Here is a 13723-nt window from a genome sequence, read left to right on the forward strand (position 1 = left end):
GTGGTGTTTGCTGTTAAGTCAGTGATTGTCTGAGTTATAATATTGGGACTTCTGGGTTTTCTTTGTTTTTCAATAATTCCAGCTTGGTGCCAAAAAAGGTGGTTTGGGGGCCCAAAAAGTGAGCAGCCAAAGCTTTAGTGAGATTGAAAAACAAGCACAAGCTGTAGATAAAATGAAGGATCAAGAGGATCCTCGCAGCAGCAAGAAAACTGAGAAGGAAGAGCCACTGTAAGTATGAATTAAATGGTAAAACAATGAAGCCTGATTTGATGAGGTAATTAACAACATTTTAAAGATTAGCTTATGTAAATAAACTTTCTCTTCTTACTTTAAAAAAAAACCAGCAGATGTGGATAACATGAGCAAAACAGTAATTCTCCCATTGCCTTTTTTTGGCCATTAATTATATATTTCTACAGTCGATGATTTACTGTAGATATAGCCCAGTGCTATCCTTAAAAACAACCTTAGTATTCTTCTTACTTAACAAATAAAATAAGGAGACAGTCTACTGATACACATGTGAACTAAGTCTAAAATATGTTAAATTTATGTTTTAGACTGAAACTGCCTTCATTTTCACCAAACCCTTTGAATAATTTTGTCTGAGGCCTCAAACCTGTTAGTCCACCTTAATTAATAAATACTCAGCCCTAAAGCTCAGAAGGTGCTGTTCCTGGTTCTTTCCACATTTCTCTACTACCTGTTTTTGGGTTTTAATATTTTATTAGTTGTCACCAAAATTAGACTACTAAATAGCTGGTTAGTGTACACTTTTAGAGTTAAAAAGCTTAACATGCTCTCTTAAGTGCTAGAGAATCAGTCCTATTATTAAGAAATTATCTGAATTATTACATAATTACACGATCACGTGGAGCTCATGACCAAGGTCTTTGGTCTATCATCTCCTCCCTACTTCTTTTGTTCACTTTTATGTTGTCTTTGCAGAAATGGATGTTTTGTTTTCATCCAAATATATGAGTCACAAGAGAGTAATTTGTTTTTCCTGAAGTATTTTAATGACTGTCATGTTTCTCAGTGATTGCCAAAAACTATCGGAAGAGAGACTCAGCAGTGACTACTAAATAACCAGAAAAAGGATTGTCCACTATTGTTTATTATTATTATTCTTTAAGGATACTGTGTTTAATCATATAATTCAGTTTTATTAGAGGTTATTGCAGCCTTTAGGCAGGGGCCAAAACCCTCTAAAAATGTCCGTAAACACGAGGGATACACATACACTTCAATTTATGGATCCAATCCCAGTGGAGACAAGATAACTGGATTTCCCTTGAGATTAACCCATGGGAATTTTAACTGCAGAGATGAATGGAAGAAAGGGGAATACTTCTAAGAATGCATTTGCTTCCAGCTAATTTGTGTGGTGGTTTTAATTTTAAAAGCTTGAGTAATGAGCTTTATTAAATTAATTTAACGTTACACAGCAGGAATGGAAGTGATGCTTTTGTAGTCTGATGTTTAGGAGAAAGCATTCTGAGACTTGAAACTTTAAATGTGATTTTATAATTGGTACACAGTTTCTTTATTTTCTGTTGTGCACTGACAAAAGAATAGATGAATGACATGGCTTTAAAAAATTTGATTAGTGTCCCTATTTGTTTTAATCAACAGCAAATAAGATTTGGATGTTCTTGGAACAGATTTCTTAAGAAGGGCTGCTAATCTTTCTGCTTGCAGTGCTGGGTAGATTTTACCAGTTGCAGTTTAAAGCTGAATTTTAGAACATTTTCAATTTTCTGTGTAACAGTTGGTCCTAAGCTGTAAGAATTGATTTGAAACATCCTTGAACGTAACTCTGTGCTCTGAAGATATATCTTCCTGATTTTATTGGTTTCAAAAGTTATTCCGCAGGTGCATCCTGGTTTGTAACCAACTTTTATTGGAACATTGTTTTTTTTTCATTCCTGCTCCTACACAAAATGGATGGAAAATGACAAGCAATTTCAGGCTTAAGTACTTCCTTCCTGCTTAGAGCACATCTACCAGGAGCATCCTAAATCTCATTCACCTTTCTTCTGATAGTTCACTTGGACTTCATGCCAGTCAGGACTTAAGAATTAAAATATTGCTGAGTTGCTCATTAAAATCAATAAAATTTGTATCCCTTTTGACCTAAAAAATGAAATGTAAGCAGTATTTCAGCAATTCTGTAATCAAGATTAGAAAGATTTTGTTTAGAGGTGAGGGATGGAGATGTAGCTGTGGCTTAGGGGAAGACATTATTGTCTTACATCATGAATACCACAGGACAGTAATATGTCAGAGTTGGATAATTTTGCCAATTATTTGGTATCATATAGATTTAGGACTGTGGAAAAAAAGACTCTTTCATGTTGACTTAATGGTGATGCAAAACTGTGTCCTGAACTTCAGCAGTTCACATTTGTTCTGAAAAAGACCGCGTCTCTCATACACAGAGTGGGGTGCTGCTTAGACCATCCTCTCTCCTGGCTTTCTTCCATCCTTATAGTTGGAATTTAATTCAAGTAATAATGAATAGCCTGAAAAAGCCTGAATACAAACCATCTTCAAACACAGATGAGGCACAATGAAAATAATATTTTCAGTAACTACAGAGCATAGAAAATACAGTACTACAATATATATGGTTAATTTTCTATCAATATTAGGGGGTTGGTTGTTCAGTGTAGGATTTTACATTTCTATCTTAACTGTGTGTTTTGTTTTAGTGTGTCATCTTTAAGGTTGGCCTACAGAGATCTTGATATTAAAGCAAGAGAAGAAAACTTAAATTTCTCTGGTAAGAAGAAAGCTGAATTGGAAAGGCTTGGCATGGGATTGGGCAGCAACAGAAGGTATGTGAAGGTCAATAAACTGTATTTAAAATTCTCTCTGGCTTTGTGCAATTATCCTTTATTTTACTCAGGAAATGAAAAAAAAGATCTACTGGAGCATGTTGTGGAAACTTAATATCATTAAAGAATGATATTCTTTATATACTATAAAGTATTTGTCAAGGGGAAGCTTCTGGTAGATTTAAGTTCTAACCTGCCCGACAGAGGTTCACCTAAATTGTGTTTCCCAGCTGTCGGAATGGGCGTTGTGTTCAGAAGTTGAGTCACTGCTTCAGAGAGCTACAGTTTTCCAAGGTTTTTCTTTATTTGGTTTAATCCCTCCTTTTTCTTAACTGTTTGTAGAGCTTGGGCTTTATGGGCAACGTTCAGAAACTAGATTTGGGCTTTCATTTCTTTTTTTCTTTTAGGGTGTGAGCTTTGTCATCTCTTGACATACTTGTTTTCTTCCTGTCCCCAGTGGCATTTCTCACTCAGTCACCTCAGATATGCAAACAATAGAGCAGGAGACACCTGTAATTGCAAAGCCCAAGAAAAGGTACACTGATGATGTGGAAGACTCCTATTTCTCTCCTAGTTCAAGGTATTGTATGAGCTTTTTATTTTGAATGGGTGTAGAGGTATAGGCAAGGTACAAAGTCAAATATACACAATATATTGGAAGCCTCAGATCAAAGCAGAAGGCAGTGGAACCTGTGTACACACACAGCATTTTATTAGGGGACATCTGAATCAGAAAAATTGTGAAAAGTTGGCTTTACCTACTGACAGATGTATTTATAAAGAAGAGAAGTTAGTTTTTGTGAGGAGAAGGTAGTCTGAACTTAGTGTTTATAAGTTTTGTCTTGTCCAGGGTCTAGTTTCTACTTGCACACACAATTGACATGTAAGCTTTTATTTGCTGTATTCCAAATCCTATCAGAATGACTTGTGTTTGTTCTCTTTTTGTTATTTATTCATTTCTTGTGGTACTGTCTTCAACTTCCAATTTAAAATGAAACAGGTATTAGAGTGTGATATTAGATATGCTACAGTTGCATTAGTCTTTTGTCTGAACACATGTAAAACGCAAAAACTTCAATATTTTTGAGGTGGTGTGTGTTGGGTGTATTGTCTGCAGTCTTATTTGATAGACTTAAATGCATCTGGACATAAAATGTAAGCAAAAAATAACTGAAAAATATTTTATCAGAGTATGAATGCAGTACCGATTATCAAATACTGCTGTTGGGAGGGAGGAGAGAAATAATTAGTCCTACAGTCACTAGTTGCAATGAAACAGCTGTTTCTGGACTGAGAGATATGAAAAGGTATTGCTTTTATGAACTGCCTTTATTGGATCAGTGACACAGAAGCATGAAAAATTGTACCTAATTACTTGGGGACAGGCAAATAAAAGCACAAAGACTTTTGTTGTCAGTGCTTTGTAGTGTCATCAGTAGCAGCAGAAATGCAAATGTGGTCCTAAGTAAACTGGCAGCAATCTTGTAAAATAAAACGTTGCATTTCAGTGCATCCCTGTTTGTTCCTGGACAACAACTGTCACTGCTCTCAAATTCTTCATAGAAGGCAAAGAATAAATTATAGAAAAGGCTTGTAATGTGTTTTGCTTCAACAATTAGAAGATAAATTTTAACTTAGCTGTTCCCTGCTCTTCTACTATAGCAATAGTAGAATCTAATTGGAGTTGCTATACAAGTTCATTCTCTTTCAAGTATAAAGTCAGATTTGGGCTTGTTAAGGTTATTATTATTTATTTCAAGCTGTGAATTTGAAATAGAGGCACATTAATTTTAATATCATTGTAGCATATGCACAAAAGCAAAATAATCATACTGGATATTAGAGTGCTGAGAAGTATCTGTAAATTAAGCACATTAAATGTCTCAAGGTTTAGGTATGTAATTGGAGCATCTGAAAATACTTAGATTATGTTAATAAAACCTTTATTAATGTAACAATGTAAAATTTTATTTTCTGATAAATGCACTTTTTCTTTCTCTCCCCCACCCCCAATACTGAAGAAATATTTTTGCAACGTTACAAAAATCTGAGAGGGAAGGATAGAGAAAATAAATTATTTTATTGAAAGTTAAGTTAATTTTATTCATCACCTCCTGCCCAATGCCATGTTTTTGATGGCCACTGTGAGACTGGAAAGCTTCACATCCATATAAACACCTTGGCTGTTATTACACCTTGACGTGAAATTTAGAGAGATTGCTGTGGTTCCCTTTTGTCTGTCAGGAGAGGGACTGCTGCTTTTTGTAGAAGTTCATTAGTATCCTGGTCATATCCAAACTTTAAGCAAATTTTTTCAAGCACAAATCTTTGTCATTTTAATATTTTTTGGTGATTTTTTTTCCTCGAGTATTTCCCATATATGCTTAGATGTGTGCAGATAATCAAGAGGAGGAAAGATCAAGATAATGTACTAGAACTGACAAACATGCTTCATTTTTTATCCTTTTTTTCTGTTTGGTGTTTTCCCTGCAGTTCTGATATGCAAGAGAAGATTGTCTTCTTAAATTAAGAAATACATTTTTAGCATTGTTTTAATAGAACATGTTACAAAACTCAAAGATAATTAATATTTGGATTAAAAAAATACACAGAACCAGCAACAAGGTCTTTCCTTACTGTTCTGAGCCACTGGATTCAACTGTCCTAACCAGGATTATGAAATCCATATTATTCGCTGACAACTATCATTTTGCTGAAAACATACCACTTATTATAGCAATATAATTATTATAATAATCAATAAATATAATTCCCACTTTTCAAAAGGTTTTTTCCCCTTCTTTTATTCTAGGTACTATGATTCTTCAGATTTGAGGAGCAGCACTTTCTCTAAATGGGATGACAACTCAGATTCTTTTTGGAAGAAAGAAAACAGTAGAGACACTGATATAATGCTAACTTCAAAAAGCACAGGATTTTCAGACAGGTATACCAATATTTTTGTGCACAAAGCCCAAGTTTGTTAATGTGAGTTAAGTCCTGGTCATATTACTGGGATTTTTGTCAGTTTGTAGCAGGAAGATTTGGCCATAACTTTACTCGAGGGACCCTGAGGCTGAATTTCTTATTGACATTTTAAGCACTGGCTGTTTTGCTCAGTGCCCTACAATGTATATGTACTGGAGATAAATTTCCAAAGCCTTTCAACCAAAAAAAAAAAAAAAAGTAGACAAAAGATGTGGAGAGAAACTCAAATATTTGCCTTGTTCTGAGCACATACTTGCTTTGTTTATTGTGTAATGAACCAAAGAAAACCTAGTTATCAATTGAATGAAACTGTAGGTGCCCAGCTCTGAGGATGGAGGTACTGGAGGCACTTAAAAACAACAGGTCTGATTGTTTTGATGATAAAAAATGTCTTTCTTCTCTGACAACTGTGTTTTTATCTTTAATCAAGTAGAAAATAGAAGAATGTGAGGGGTTGTGTGCTTGGCTGGTGTTTTCTGCATCTATTCTTCTGAATTAAAACCATATTTTTCATTTACCTGTAAAATACAGGGTTTTGTGCACTTAACTAAAAGTTGGTTCTGTTGTTTGATAAAGAGTGGACCAGTGATGCATATTACACAAATAGGTGTTCATGTCCATAATAACACTATTTCTTCCTTATTCGAGTGCCTTTAAAACAACAAAAAAAATGGGCAAGTGCTGAATGTTTGAGGTGGAAGGATGCTTAATCTGTTTTGTGCTATTGCATTTAAATCTGAATTTCACTGACATTGTTTGGGTTTTTTTGAGGTGTTGCAGAAATATTCTGTTCTTGTTCATGTAATTTAGCTTACTTTTGAAATGAACTCTGAAAATAAAGATACAAGATTAATGAATTTGAAACACTGTCTTGTAAAAGTGTCATAAAATTTTGATTTGTTGCATTCTGACATGTTGTAACCAAAGTTACACTCACTAATTCAGTTTATTTTTCTTTTAGACCTGCATCTCGGCGTAAACCTGAATATGAACCACCTTCAAACACAGATGAGGCCCAAAAAAAATTTGGCAATGTAAAAGCAATTTCATCAGACATGTATTTTGGAAGGCAAGATCAGGCTGATGTAAGAAAGCAGGGATAAGTATTTTTGAATGTAATAATATTCTTTGACTATAAAGGGAAGATTCTCTATCAAGTTTCTTTCTTGCATAAAGTTTTATTCTTGTATACAGAGAATATATTTATATTATATATAAGTAGTCAAAATTGGTAGAATTAGTAAGCTTATAGAATTATGTCCATTTTAATATTTTTTTATAGAAATGTACAAATTTCTGTTAACTGATCATTTAGTATTAATTTTAAGGAATTGCAGTTGCTTGTGGGACCAAACCTCCATCATTCTTCTTATCTGATTGAAATTATAGACTATGATTCAGCACTCCTTATTTTTGATAGAATCTGCTTAATTAATTTGGTCTAAATACGCAAAGTGATGTCAACAAACCACTGGTAAAATATCTGCCTGCTCTCTGTTTGTTGCAAGGAACTGTAAATAAATAGATAAGTAAATAAATTGTTCAGCAGTTAAATCAGCCTAGAAATAAAAACCAGATTAATACTATATTGTATTTTGGAGGTGAGAGATCATGTCAAAAGATCTATTTTTAATGAAAAATTAACAGTGTAAAGAGTAATGTAAAAAATAGAATTACCATTCCCAGGGAACTTGGAAAAAGTTGGCTTTAAAGTGATTAGAAGGGTCAGCATGGTGTTAACTGCAGTGCTTTCTCCTTCTCCTACCCACTCACTCCATTTCACATTTTTTAGGTGTTGTTTTTATTAGTTGGATAGTTTTTTTAGAAATTTTAGGGTTACTAACAGTGAGTTGGTATTGCAATGGTAAATGTCACTCTTTGATAACTCAGAAATGAGTTGATGACAAACTCAGTGTGATGTGAAAACCATGAAATAGGAACAACCTGCTGCATGGTCAACTTCAGCTGGATTTGTATGTTCTAAAACTCTGTCTGTAATCTCTTGAATTATCTGAAATGACCTCAGAAGGTGAGAGCATGTGGTTAAAATACCTTTTATTCTCCATTCTTTCCAAGTACGAAGCAAGGGTTCGACTAGAAAGGCTTTCTGGAAGCACATCCATAAGTTCAGCTGACTTGTTTGAAGATCAGAAGAAACAACCAACAGGTACATATTGAACAAATGAAAAGTAATATTTCACTATCAAGTAGGGTTTTTTGATAAGTTACCATAAGTAACTTATTAGTTGTCATGAGAACGTTGGATGTAAGAAAAATCATAACTAGCATGTTATGGCTTTAGAATTCACATGTAATCTGTTGCATGGCACATCCACTCATCAGGATATTTGCTTCTAACACTAGTCTTGCCACATTATTAAGGAAATTTTTCAATTGGCTTGTCTGTTTCAATGATTTGTTGGAACCCCTCACATTAGAGACTATAGTTCATCAAATTAGAAAGGATTCTAATTGCTGTTTTTTCCAACAATAACAATTCCAACAAAGTGCAATAATGTGAAATAGAAAAGGTAGGAAATACTGGAAGATTTTATTGATTTGAGCAGTTGAGTTTCATTCCTTAACTTGTGAGGAAACAGGGGGGGAAAAAGAATTACTGAAGAACTTGAAATCTGTGAGTAATTATTAGAATAGACTGAAAAAACAGTTCACAGCATCTGATTTTACTTTGTAAGAGTTAGAGGGGAAAAAAAAAAACCAAAACGTGACTCTTTAGTTTTGATCCCCTGAAAGCAAGTTTTTTAATACAGTGGCTATTGTATTAAATAGAGAAATAATTCCTGTTACCAGTTACTTAAGCAAAACTGGGGTTTAGTAATTTGAAATGTGAAAAAGAAATTAAGGAGGAAAGGAGATTTAAAGCAGAAATCACAGTAACTTGCTTTACCCACTTGAAAGAGCATTTGCAACATGGGCTTACAAGAGGTGTAGAAGTGAAGAAATGGTGTTTGTGAATTTTTAAACTTGTGGAGAAATGGAGATACCTAAAAGTAGGCTGAAAAACCCCTGCCTGCAAGAGGTTACTTACTCTTTGACTGGCATGTAACCCAAATATTTCATTAAAGTATTTAAATATATATAAATATTTAAAGCAAATGTGAAGTTATATTATAAAGAATAAAATTCTACTGAATTTTGCAGGTTGTTACCTGCTCTTTAATAATAGTGAGAAAAAAATACAGCAGGAATTATTCATTATAAATTCACACTATATTCAATGTACAGAACCTTCCTTTCCTGCATGTCTTTCTGTTACACCCCTCTGCCCCAAAACCTGTCTTTTGACAGTGGAAATTAAAAACCTAACTTACATTTACTGTAATTTCTATAGAATTTTCTAAGCCTCAGATGCAGTAATGCAAAATATATGTGTATACACCGCATGGAAATCATCCCTGTGCATGAACACAAATAGGATTCATCACTTCAGCCACCACTGAATCACATCCATCTTTAGGTTGCAAGGGAATAACAGCTGTTCAGGATACAAGACAACATTGTCACAGTTTGGAAGTGCAGCATAAATCATCTGTTATCCAAACATCAATTGCTCAGCTGGGAATACAAAGTGTAGAAGGTTCCACTGTGGGTGGAATTAAGAAAAACTGGGGAAAAAAAATAAAAAATAATACGGATTTAAGACATTGGAGATCTATGTCTAAGTGCTCCTGGTCATATATTATACTTCAGAAAGAAAAATAAATAATTTATTAATATAAAATTTTGGGGTTTTGTTTGTGTGTGTTTCTTCTTTTAGGAAGCTACAATATTACAAGTGTCTTGCCTTCAGCTCCTGATATAGCTCATTTTAAAGAAGGAGTGAAATCAGTGGCTGGAAAACTTTCTGTACTTGCTAATGGGGTTATGACATCTATACAGGTGAGCAAAAATGGTACAATATATTCACCACCACTACAAAAGTTAAAGGCTTTTTGTAGGGATTTATTATTGTGAATCCTGCTGTTGAATTATTTTCAGGCAGAAAGGAATGAATTTGGTTTTGAGCTTTGTAGACCTCTCATAGTAGACAGCAGATCTTTATTTTTTTAGCAATAAGTTGGATCTGTTAGGTCACCTTCATTAGAATATCTTTCTTGTCTTTCTTCCAGTTAAAACAAAAATTCCATCATGGAAGAGACTTGCCGTCACTTTATTTTTAAAGTAATATTTGTTCCTAACTGGGAATGGAGTAGTTTAGTTGGAAGGGAGCTTCAGTGACCATCCAGCCCAACTCCTGTATTAGCTCGTTAATTGATTTGATTAAAAAGTAATACTTTTGAATGTTTGTGCACAAAACTAAGACATCCTGGCCTCAGGATTGTACAAATTCTTGGTGCTCCCGTCACTTGGCATTTCCTATAGGAGGGCATTGGTTCTTGAAATCAGGCTGAGTATCCTAAGTTTAACCCTAAACTCTAGTTCTTGAAAGCACTGGTGAATTTTCTGTAAGTCTTTAAGAATTAAGCTGCTGTTTGTTTTGCAAATGGAAGTAAAACTGATTTCATTCAGTGGAAAACAAGCTCATGTCTTTTTTTTTTACTTTTCTAGGATCGATATGGTTCATAACCTAAAGATTTCTCTTCAGACCCACAAGTGACCCCATTGCTGATTGAAATGAAGGTGGCCTTAAGACTGATGATGTTTTAACTTGTTTCTTTGTGCAGCTTTCTGGCTCAGCCTCTTCTACTGCTCTTTCATCTTTACAGAGCAGAAATTGTGCAGCAACTTGTTACATTGCATAAGTTTTTTATTTTTTCCCCTCCTTTACAGTCTTTGTTTCTTAACAACCTTATTGTAGATGTTGGAAGCTTTATTTTATTGCTGGTTTTGTCTGTGAGGCAGGAAAGGGGAAGAGGGATGAACTCAAATGCTGAGGTGGTATCTAGTAGACTGTAGCAAAATATACACTTAGGTTAAACCTGTGCTTACCAGGAAGTAGAAGCTTCCATCATAAATTGATGTGCATTAAAATGGTGGGGAATTAGTGTTTTAAAACAATATTCCAGCTAGAAAGTTGTATGCTTGGATATGAAGTATGGAGAAGTCAAAATATTACTGAGTAGTGGATTTCATCTTGTTATGGGAACAATCTATTTATTCCTAGTTTTGAAAGTAAAAAAAAATTGCAATATAAGATCCTTAAGTGCTTTTAAAAAATCTGTATTGTGTACAAAATTGAAAAAAAAACCTTGAAATATATAAAGGGCCTAATAGAGTAGTTAATGAAATACTTGTTTAAAATGTTTAGAACAATCTTAGATTTTTGATAAATTATCAATTATTGTATGAGGAAATAGTGGGGCTGTGTTTTAGACAGTCTAGAATTTATTGCTGATGACATCCTGCATAAAACTTATTATTACCTTTAAAGAAAAAACCCTCAAAAGCAACAATAAATTCAAGGTAATTCTGTTCTGTAATTTTGTTTCTTAATTCAAATTTGTAAACTGCTGATGTCTAATAAAAACAATTGATAAAAATTAAATTAAATTTCTATGTATGGACACCAGTCTCCAGCTTTTTAAGTACTGCCATCTGTATTTTGTCTGTACAATTGTCTGGTAAAATTAGCCTTTAATTTCAGTTAGTGAAAGTAGCTTTCTTATTAAATTGTTTTAGTGATTAAGATATCAAAACACTAAGGCTGGGGCAGAATATAAGCTACTGAACTGAAAAATACTATGTTGAAATCCAGTTAAGAGTGTAGCTGTACTTAGGTTTTAATTTCTAACTGCCTCATATTTAACTCTAAGTTCTGGTAATTTTCTCTTGTACCTATTGGGTTTAGATTTATTAATTAAATTTATTATTCAAAAATTATCTTTCTTTTTTAGAGCAGTATGAGTATTTGTTCTGCTTAACTGTAGAGCTTTACAATAAAAGACTTGCTTTGTTACTTCCTTTCCCACCCTATAGAGATGATTTGGGTAATATAACAAGAAAATATACTCATCTGCTTTGGTTTTCACTAACTATAGGTAATGATTTTTGGGTTTCAGTCTTCCTCATTTAAGTGTACACACAGTAGTAAATCTAAAACAAGTGATAAGTGGTCTGATTTTTGGAGTTGTGATACACCAGCTGCATCCAGTGACTTGCAGAACTGCTCCTCCAGTGACTAAGCTGCATATTTAGATTTTTATTTTATTTATAAATATAGATATTTATTTTATTTTAGATTGATGGATGATATTTGTGGATGGATGCAGATGCTTAAATTAACAGCAGGGAAGTCTAGCAAGGTGTAGTTCTGTTCCTGTTCCCTCTCCTGGTTTCTTGTGTGGCATCACCTACAGGGAAATAATTGTGTGTGGTGTTGCCGTGGGATTTAAGTGCTGAAAAAAATCTCCAGAGCAGTTAATTAGGGGTGAGATAAGAAAGGGTTTATTTTGCCAAGGCTAAGATGTTACAAGACGCCCGCAGCCCTGCCTGAGATGTTACATTTTATAACACCATCCATCCAAACCCAGATGTGTCCACCCTGTGGCCTTTACTCTGGTCAGCCCCGGGGTCCACCCCCTGAGAAATGGGTCTGGGGTGTATTTCGGGACCCTCTGTTCATCCCATCTTCATCTTCATGAGAGCACAAAGGGTACATAGTTACCTCATTCTTGACCGTATTCTGTGGTTTAGGCCCTGATATGCTGTTCTGCCAGCAATCTAGGCCTTGCCTTGACAAAAGACTAAACATTTCTGCTGTATTCAGGGGTATGAGTGATATAGGGAGCATAGAATGGGGTAAGAGGGTTAAGGAATGTGTAAACAAGGGTGCTAGAGAGAAAGGGAAAGGGACAAGGGACAAAGGAGGGAGGGGTTGCTGCTTTTAAAATCCACTTATAAAACTTATAAGGCTTACCAGTATTAGAAAAATAAAAAACCATTAGGGGCTTAAGGCATCAGTGGCCTTTATGCATCACTGCAATTCAGCAAACCACTCACAGATGGAAAAACACAATAAATTTATATTTTCAGTACAAAAGAAGAAGAAATTCTAGGAGGAAAGAACTGTGGGGTTATCTTAAATGCCAAAAAAGCTTGTGCAACACTCTAACTTTTTTCTCTTTGCTGGAGTCTGAAAATTACACCACAGAATGTAATTGTCCACTCTTACAGGTGGATAACAATTCAGTATTTTCAGGAATATTGTGAAGTTCATCAGTTGGAGTTCTTGTTGCAGATTCTCTCTGGCAACCTGTGTTCTGCTAATGCATTCCCTTAGCTGGGTGAACAGCTCTTGACCCCCAACACACCTGTTTTTGTCTTGAAGGAATCCATGAGGTGTTGCTGCATTTCGTCCAGTACAGGTGAGGAGGGGCTGCTGAGAACACTGGAAGAGCTTTTACTCCTCTAGTCTCCTGGGAATTGAGGATTCCATGGCAGGATTTGATTGGACTGGGTCAAAGGGGAAAACACTCTAAACCTAAAAGTAGGTTCGCTTTCCTGCCTTCTTGTGTGGCCTTTTCCTTCCTCTCATCCGTTGCCTTCACACATCTGTCAGTCCCTGGTCAGACGGGCAAAGGACTGACGCTGCTGCAAGGATCACAGGCTCCAGATCTGCTCTGGGGACAGGTTTCCAAGTGAAACTTGGCACTGGTCACCAGTTGTGTTTTGTTGCAGCCCTTTTACCTTAATTCTCTCTTCCTACCTTTCTACACCTTGCTTTTTCCAAGCTGGAGCTGAATGACAGCAGCAGCACCTGTGAACCGTTCAAGTTAAGCTTTCCTCCTTCTTAAAATCCAGTAAGGATACTGCGTATAAGGGGAGAGGGATTATTTAATAATACTTTGTATTTTAGAGATGGCTTTTTTGTTGATTAAATTGAAAGAGTTAAAAAAAATGTTTTAAATCGGTCATTAAAACACCAGAAGAAGCAT

At 34.9% G+C, this 13723-nt stretch overlaps 1 protein-coding gene across 3 annotated transcripts in view; it reads left to right on the forward strand.

Annotated features, from left to right (window-relative positions):
* The window catches only part of ARFGAP3 (ADP ribosylation factor GTPase activating protein 3), a 30397-nt gene extending 19063 nt beyond the window's left edge, over nucleotides 1–11334 (forward strand). For all 3 annotated transcript variants that reach the window (XM_039379978.1, XM_039379977.1, XM_027711723.2), the window contains exons 9-16: nucleotides 83–228; nucleotides 2715–2840; nucleotides 3298–3420; nucleotides 5653–5787; nucleotides 6790–6913; nucleotides 7905–7995; nucleotides 9607–9728; nucleotides 10398–11334. In XM_039379978.1, coding sequence (XP_039235912.1) covers nucleotides 83–228; nucleotides 2715–2840; nucleotides 3298–3420; nucleotides 5653–5787; nucleotides 6790–6913; nucleotides 7905–7995; nucleotides 9607–9728; nucleotides 10398–10415 — 885 coding nt within the window. In that variant the 3' untranslated portion in view covers nucleotides 10416–11334. The remainder of the gene's footprint in view (nucleotides 1–82; nucleotides 229–2714; nucleotides 2841–3297; nucleotides 3421–5652; nucleotides 5788–6789; nucleotides 6914–7904; nucleotides 7996–9606; nucleotides 9729–10397) is intronic.
* Nucleotides 11335–13723: the final 2389 nt, after the last annotated feature.

This window comes from Pipra filicauda, unplaced genomic scaffold, assembly GCF_003945595.2.
Source record: "Pipra filicauda isolate LSUMZ 115617 unplaced genomic scaffold, ASM394559v2 scaffold181_size1560634_pilon, whole genome shotgun sequence".
NCBI lineage: Eukaryota > Metazoa > Chordata > Aves > Passeriformes > Pipridae > Pipra > Pipra filicauda.